Below are 8,539 nucleotides of genomic sequence, written 5' to 3'. Positions count from 1 at the left end.
TACTTATTTATTTAAAATACGTGACAAACAGCCACATCCCACAAAGCCTGATTTCACAGCAACATATGCTACAGTTATCTTCCCAAAATGCACTGTGGTGGATGGTGAGTTTTTATCCTGCCATTTAAACAAATGTTCTACATTTGCGCTTTAGCAACTAGAAATGTGTTATAAAGATCTCATCTTTGGAACTAATTTGCATGTAAGACCAGCCAGTCAAGTTATTTTGCCTCTTCAGGCAAGTGCGAGAATACTGAAAAAAGCAGAACTCAGAGGAACACAGGAAGCACCACCGCTCAGGTGAGACTCCATGGCAACCCTGCACAGCACTAGGATACGCTCCTGTGTCAGTCCTTGGGAAGAGTTCTGCTTTGAGACAAGTGCCTCCACAAGGCAGGGCTCCTGTATGTGTATGTTAAGTCTGAGTATCAAGAGGACCCAGATGGTGACACTGTTCAACATAAGGTCTGAGGTAAGTGGTTCTTAAAATACCTGGATCACAGAAATGTATCCAGTAATTGGAGCTGGAAAAAAAGGAAGAGTGTAAAGGAGCTGGGGCTAGAAAAGACACATAGGAAAAAGCTTACAGCAGTTGCTTTTGGGGGAAGTGGGTGACAAAAACAAAGGCACAACAGAATTACATTCCAAGACAAGTGGCTGGAGAGCAAGAAATGTTCTTTTATGGGGAACAGAAAAAAGAACAATGGGTTGATTACTAGAGTACTAGATCCAAGACTAAGTTGATTCCCGTAGTGCTCCAAGAACTAAGTTTATTACCATTATGAAAGTGCTGAAATATAAAACTACATTCCCAAACAGAATGAACAGAAAGCACAGCTGTTTTAAAATAACATAAAATAATCTCATAGCAAAACTATATCCAGTGTCCCTTTGGAAGCCACAGCCTTAAGCCAGCAGGCAGGATGTCCAGGACAGGCCTTCACCTTAGACTCTGAGAGTACTATAGTTTAGCTTAATTATTCACTTCCCCTCCCTCCTTAGAAGTTCCCCCCTAATAACCATCTACCTGAAAACAAAAAGGCTAAAGTGAAGACTGCCTCCCACACAATGGCAGTGACAATGACCTTTGTGGGAACCTCTGTGGACATGTGAAGGGTTTCCTGTTACTGGGCAGCAAGCCAGCCCAACTGTGCTCATATTCAAACTGGAGATGACCACAGGAGAAACATGTGCCTGGCAGTTCTCTAATTAACTGGACCATTGTGTCCACATGGCCCTCTCTGCTGTTTCTGAAGAATTACTCAACTGGAAAATCTGGTCCTAGGGTTCAATTTGGTCGAACTCAAAACACCAGATCCTCATTTCAAAGATTTTATAATGTAAATCATATTTCTTCCAGTCCTATCCTACCCCAATCTGCACCCCACACAGTATATTCTCCTCAAACACCCTTATGCACTTATATTCTGTGATAGGTGCTTACAAGTGAATTGTTAATCTCAGAACCCTTAGTTGAAAAGCACTAAGGTCAAACACACTGTAGATCCACTCCCTCTCCCAACCCTTTTCTTTCCAATCCAAAAAGAGTCAAATCGAAGCATGGCTCTCTATACTGCCCCAAGTGGAGTCTGGGCCAAAGGAGACCTAGATACTGACTGCAGGCTGCCAGTGTATACAAGAGTCTATGTGAGCGCTAATAGTTCCACACCACTCATGCTCCAGTGTACAGTTATCCTGAAAGGTAAACCTCATCAGCTCTGATTACAAAAGCATTCTTATTCAAACTCACTAGGCTTTATAAAAATAATCTGTGGTATAAAACAATCTCCACACTGTGTAGAAGAAATCTGTCAGGTGATATAACTAAATATATATATATATATATATGTATGTATGTAGAGCTATAGATTTTTTTTAAAGTAAAATTTCAAGTGTTGTATCTCTATTATATAACCTATTCTTTTATTTACAAGGCTATCTAACAATATCAATGCGAACATAACTAGGAAAGTCAGAGAATGGGCCCATACCCAACAAAGAGTGCAAGTTTCCAAGATTCAAGACACAATTTACTCATTCACAAAAACCCATCCTCATTGGCCTGAAAAACTAATAGATCACATTTTTCTTAACTGTTGAGCTCAAAAACCTAAATTCTGCAAATGAATGTAAGACTTTTCTGTGAGTATCCAATACATACTACATACACCCATATGGCCTTGTATGTATTTCTTTAGTGCCCCTGGATGGCTTACAATAGTTCCTAGAACTGCCTAAGCCCAAAACCAGTGTGTGTGAATCTATGGCATGATGTCACCGTGGGCTATTTGTCATCATTGAAAGCTCCAAAAGGTCCACCATCACCCACCTAGACAATACAACACTGCCCCAGAGGGAAAAAGGTCAGTGTAGAGCCTACTACCATAATCCAGGTATTTGAAGAATATGCATGTTAATTCTTCAGCAGAAACTACTTATTATGTCTATGCGTTGCCACAGGAATTAATGAAGCCATCACTGGTTTTGGTACTACAGGGATACAGGGAATATCACATTCATTCATACTTGGAAGATACTGTCATGAAAATGTTAAACCCCAGGACAAACTTAAATGGTGATAAATTCTTTAAATGCAAATTTTCACCCAAGGTTGGGTATGACTGGTACATTCCTGTAATCCCAGCACTTTGAAAGGCTGAGACAGGAAAATCTCAAATTTGACCTTGCTCGAACAATTTAGCCACTGAAGTGAAACCCTGCCTCAAATTAAAAAATTTTAAAAAGAGCTGGGGTTGAAGCTCAGTATTGAGGTCTTGGGTTTAATTCCCAGTACTTGGTGGTGGTTGTTTAGGAGGTAGGAGAGACCTCCTTCATCCAAACCAAAATTTACAATGAACCCCAAGAGAGTATAAAATAGGAACATTCAAAATATCCCTTTAAATAATTTTGACTTTCACATGTTGCTAGTTTGATGGGATTCTTCTTTTTCTAATTCTCCTTTTGAGACAAGATCTTGCTAAGTAGTTCAGGCTGGCCTTGAACTCACTATGTAGCCCATCCTGATCCTGAATTTGAAGTGAGCCTTTTGCCTCAGCCTCCTGAGTGCTGGGATTATAGAAATGTGTCACCCACATGGCTCAATGGGCCTTTTGAATTCATTTATTTTTTTTTTAAATGTAGTTAAGTGAATTTCCAAAGGAGTGTTTGAACTTTTTTTTCCTACAAAACTAAATCATTATCTCAAAAAAATGTCCAAATGTTCTAAAAGCCTGGGATACATTCAGAGGTAGACGGCTAGTTACAAATCAACCACCCAAATCTTACCTAAAGAACCATGTGCATAACCCTGAATGCATTAAATGTTTAAATTCTCGACTGAGAAGATACACAATTCATCCAGTGAAGTAGTAGGCCTTGAGTCCAGGTGTGGTGATGCGCACCTGTAATCCCAACCCTGGGGAGGTTGAAAATAGGAGGATTGCTACAAGTCTGATCTGCATAGTGAGACTCTGTACCAGATACATGAAGTAGGGGGCCTTTTGTCTAAAAGGCAATGTTGACCAAGACTTAAAAACTCACTCCTCCTGAATATGTTAGCTGTTGAGCATTTTATTAGTTTAGTTTTTCTCACAGCTACTGACCAAGGAAATTGCACTTTAGCAAACTGAGAGAAGGAGGAAGGGACACCCTGCCCCTCTTTTTGTGACTGCTGCTTCAGGAAGACCACAGTAGATGAGGAGATATGGGCTGCATCCTGGAAAGGTATGGTCCTAATGCCCAGAGATGCAGCCAGGCCTGGCCCTCTCTCCAAAGGTGTGCCTTTGAAATCCAACAGCCTGAGACACCTGAGACTGAAGATCAAACTGAAGTAACTCTTGGAAACTGCTTTCCAATTTAGGTATTTTGCTGGCAAGCCAAGTTTTTTACAATAATGACTGGTTTTTTTACTAGTCATTTAGGGGAGAGAAAACCAAACAGCAAATTCTTTTATTACCAATAAGTGCTTGGGAATTTTACACTACATACTTTAAAAACACACAGTTCTGTTGTGAGCTAGCCGTCTGATCTTCCCACTCTGGATGGGACAGTCACTTCCCTGCCTTCATGCCTCCAGCACTGAGGCCACATGACAGACCTTCTCAGCCAGAGCACATAGACATTCCATACATAGCTGGTCTTGCCAAGAGAAAAACCACACACACAGCCTGGGCCCCAGGACAGAATATCTGAGGATAAGAACATGGCCAAATGAAGAAGGTCACAGAGCAAAACTACAAGAGCATGCCCTGCACTGCCTAAATCATCAAGCCCCATGAGTGCTGGCCTAGCCCCTTGTGGCAAGCTTCACAGCCTGCAGATGAGAGCCTTCCTTTTGCTGAGCATGTGAGGATGAGGCCCTCATCTCCTACAGATGTTCAGGACTAGCTGATGTCCTTCTCTATCTGCACTAACATCCCAAGTACAAACAGAATGAACTCAGAGTTAAAAAGCAACTGGCACCATGCTGCCTTGCAGCTAGGCATCCTTCTCCCCTGAACATTCCATCTGCACCACTTGCTTCCTCATGCTGCAGACCAACGGGCCCAGAAAAACAGCTCATATCATGCTCCCAGGATGCTCCAATAACTATGACCATGGACTTCACTGCCCACCCATTCCTCAAGGTCATCTGCAGGACCCTCATTTTTAACCTGTGTTTTATTGCCCTGGCTTATCCCTGGATTTCTCTAGCTAGGTGTGACTTCACACTGTTATCACAAGTGCTTCCAACTAGAACAGTCTCTGCAAAGGGCCTGCTTAGCTAGACAACAACACAATAGAAAGGAAGGAGCAAGGATCCTTGGTCATGCCTCTCTCACCATGAACATGACAACCCCTCCCATGGGCAGGGACAGGACCTACTGCCACTTATCTTCCACAGAACTTGGGGCAATAAAAAAAGTTTTCTGAACCTCCAAAATGGATACTGTGTGAAATATGGAGAAGAGCACAGGCAGAGGCCCTGTGACTCAAGCACCATCATCATCATCATCAATGCCAACTAGGGTTCCCTTCAGATAGCATGTGATAGTGAACAGACACTTTGGGCATAGGGGTCCCAAGAGCCATGCCCTAGAAGGAAATCACCCACATTCTAATCATTAGTAACCGTGTATACATCGGAGGGGCACATTTTACACAACAACATAAGGAAGAGACAGGGTAAAGCCCCAGAAACGGAGATGGACCTTCAATCTTTCCTATTACCCAGCCCACCAAATGGTACAACACTTGACACTTCACTCTGATGGCAAGGCTCCACAGGGGCACCTCAGTATCTAGGCACAGGGTCAGCAAAGAGGGAAGCCACTCAGAGAAAAGGGATCAGGCTGGCCTGCTGTACTGTGGCCTCACTAGAAGGTCCCATGTCATGACTACCACTCAACACTCCCTCATCCAGGCCATTCACTTCTATGAAGCCAACCAGCAGAGATAAGAAAAACTACCCAGAGAAACCTAAAATCAAAGAGAAAGCTGGGGTTTAGTGTTTGGCACTATATAGGATTGGTGATCTATTATTCCTGTAGTGAATTACCTAATTTTATTTGTTCTGAGGGAGAAAAGTACACATACCCCCACTGCCTGAGAGGAAAGCTAAAGAAAGTAGAATATGGCACTTTTTAATAAATACTTTAAAGCTTCTTAAAGAAATAAGTGGAAAAGAAAAGCAACTGCTGTAAGGCCTGTTTCGTAGTTTAAAATTATTCTGAGGGAAAAGACAATATAGCTTACAAAAATAAAAACAAAACACCTGTCCCTATAACCATCTGCCAGACCACATTTTGACCCAAAATGCAAATACCAAGCTCTGAGGGGAGGAAACTAGCCTCCTCCAGCACACCCTGTGCCCTGACCCCCAGAGCAATAGTCACCCCACAGTAAGCCAAGATACCACACACAGCACACTGAGCAGAAGCAGTCACCTCCATGTACACAGTGCGCCTCACTTTGCTGACCCCATGGACCCCCACGAGCCCCTGGGCTGGCAAAGAACAAGCCTCTCCACGCAGATGTGCTCCTCTAGAACCATCTTACAGTTACACCTTGCAGGCAGATGCTGCCCATCTCCTCATAGACACCACCACTAAGCTACTGAAAGAATTAAACTTCAAGTAAAATTAGCTCATGTGGGCCTAATGGCCATTTCCACCAAGCTCAGGTGTTGTCATTCTGAATACTGACCCATCAAGTCACAGGGAACATCTGCACCCCACTCAGCCCTAAAGGAGGTCTCCTTAGTTCACCCAGGTCAAGCTCTCCCCTCACCCACCAACTCGCCTACCATAAAGATTCAAGAGATGTGATGTTATTTTAAAAAAAAAACTACAGAAACCGGAAGGAAAAGCCTTCCCAACAAGAGTGATAAATGCCCAGACTCAGCCCAGACAGCCAACCTACATACAGTCAATGATAATTATTTACAAGAGGGCTTTATCAAACAAAAATAATAATCCCTAAAAGACACAAATCTGGGTTTTTCTACTTTTCAAAACTTCCTTGTCATAAAAACCAACTTACATTAAAGTATACTTACTACACAACAACACAACTAACAAAATACATAATAAAACTTATACAAGTAGAAAAAATTCTGAGGTATTTCTGGTTTGAGGTGGTCTGTGGTCGTGAAGTTTTATTATTTTCTTTCTTAAAATTTAAACCTCGGAAGCCACATAGCAAAGCTTATGTGTAAATGTGGATGTGGACGTTTTGTTTGAAAACAAATTTAGTATGTTCCAAAAAGTAAGAAATTCAAATGTCGAAACAGCAGCATCAGCAACATTCACTGACTAGAGCAAGGTTATGGCAAAATAGAAAGGTTTTTAGAATATGCACCACTTTAAGGGGTATGGAGAAAGCCACATCCACGAGCCACAGCACAGTGGGTTGGGCCAGAGCCGCAGGGCTCAGAAGACCCCAGAGACACAGGTCCTGGAGGAGCCACTCAGCTAGACCTAGCTATGCAGGGTGCCCATGGGCATTTTGCAAACTGCTCTAGGAGGACAGGGTGTTTCAGTATTTCCTCCATTAAACATATTTATAGAATTGTCTTATGAAGAATGTTCATTAAACTACGATGATTTATGCCCTTGCTTCATCTTAAAATTTGGACAGAAATAATGTTTCATCCTATGACCAAGCCCAAAAGTTATTGGGAAAAAACTGGTTAGAACCTTGAGCTGCCCCTGTGCTCAGACTTTCTCCAAACCCCACACTTGCCATTAATGCTCGGCCCACAAGGTTCTTGCCCTCGATTCCTGGTTACCTGAGAAGTAGCCTCCATAGCAAAGGATGTTGCTCTGCATGTGCCTGAGTCCAGTGTAGCTCTGTTTCAACCCTACCCCAACACCTCTTGCCCTTCCAACTCCAGTCCAAGCCATCCTTCATCCTCATCCCAGTTCTCTTCGGTCAGGACAACACCCGTTAGATCCGTGAAAGATACATCTGCTGTTTCTTACTCACTGCCTAGAAAGGGAGAAACACAAAATAAAAGGTGGGGAGGTAGGAGAAGGGCAGAGGGGGAAAGAGATCCTCTTCTGAGGAAATTATGTTATGTAACAGTCATCAAAGTTTCCTCTAGTAGAGTTTGCAGCATCAAGTTTCCTAAGACAGGAGATGGGTTTCTTTGTGTCACAGATTCTGAGACAACAAACAAAGAGAAAGTGGGAAAAATGAATCCCAAAGGACAGGAGGTGGCTGAGGCTCTTCAGCATGGCGCTGGTTCTGCATTCACAGCTCAGCACCTCAACGCCTGCTGACATGTCCGCTGTTGGCGATACAGTAGAGCAATATGCTGGTAAAAACTGATCCAATCCAAAAATAATATTAATAATAATAATAATAATAATAAAGTCAAGGTCAAATAGCAGCTGCATTTTATGTGTTTGTTGGTTTTATAAGATTTCCAAAACAAAACACAACTTATTTTCTTCAGATCCACTGAGTCTGGAGAGACACATCCTGGGCTTAGATGCTGGACTCTTTAGGGGGCAGGTCCACATTGGTGACGGAGGTCACCAGAGAGACAAGGCAGTCCGAGGTAGTGCCGTTGACCGACCTCCGGATCAGGGACACTCGCTCCTCCACACAGCCCGCAGACAGGCGAGCCTCTGCATCATGGTCCCAGCACTCCTCAATGGTCACACAGAGCTGGGCCAGGCCCTGAACAGTAGGAGAGGACAGGGGAAAGATAGCCTCATTAGAGCCCCTTGGTGAAGAGGAGCATTGGGGACAGCTCCTCCAGCCCCAACTCACCAGATGGGACTAGGGCAAGCTGTGGTCATCAGGATGTCTGCCCTCCTGGCAACCACCATCCTGAGCCACCTGTCCCTCCTACAGCAGACACAGTAATATTCAAAACAAATCTTCTGCAAAGCCCAAATAAACAGGTCCAAAGTACAGTGGCTCAGTCACACTGTGCACCAGAGGAAGCATCATCCTACCTTACTCCCCATATCCACCCAGAGCCACCTGCCAAGGGTCCATTGAGCATGGCAGCTTCCTCTGTGCCTCACTCCCCCTTGATCTCAGGTTTTTC

General features: G+C 43.4%; 1 protein-coding gene and 1 long non-coding RNA gene across 4 annotated transcripts in view; one reads left to right on the top strand and one right to left on the bottom strand.

Moving 5' to 3' along the window:
- The window catches only part of LOC111812864, a 14,736-nt gene extending 8,430 nt beyond the window's left edge, over window positions 1-6,306 (top strand). The window contains exon 2 of the long non-coding RNA XR_002818243.1: window positions 239-6,306. This is a non-coding gene — a long non-coding RNA (uncharacterized LOC111812864). The remainder of the gene's footprint in view (window positions 1-238) is intronic.
- Acvr2b (activin A receptor type 2B) overlaps window positions 4,663-8,539 on the bottom strand; it is a 40,200-nt gene continuing 36,323 nt past the window's right edge. For all 3 annotated transcript variants that reach the window (XM_004642150.2, XM_023702172.1, XM_023702173.1), the window contains exon 11: window positions 4,663-8,163. In XM_004642150.2, the coding sequence (XP_004642207.1) occupies window positions 7,969-8,163 (195 nt within the window). In that variant the 3' untranslated portion in view covers window positions 4,663-7,968. The remainder of the gene's footprint in view (window positions 8,164-8,539) is intronic.

This window comes from Octodon degus, unplaced genomic scaffold, assembly GCF_000260255.1.
Source record: "Octodon degus isolate 3935 unplaced genomic scaffold, OctDeg1.0 scaffold00147, whole genome shotgun sequence".
NCBI lineage: Eukaryota > Metazoa > Chordata > Mammalia > Rodentia > Octodontidae > Octodon > Octodon degus.
The sequence above is the reverse complement of the archived record's forward strand: the minus strand, read 5'-3'. Positions and strand labels throughout refer to the sequence as shown.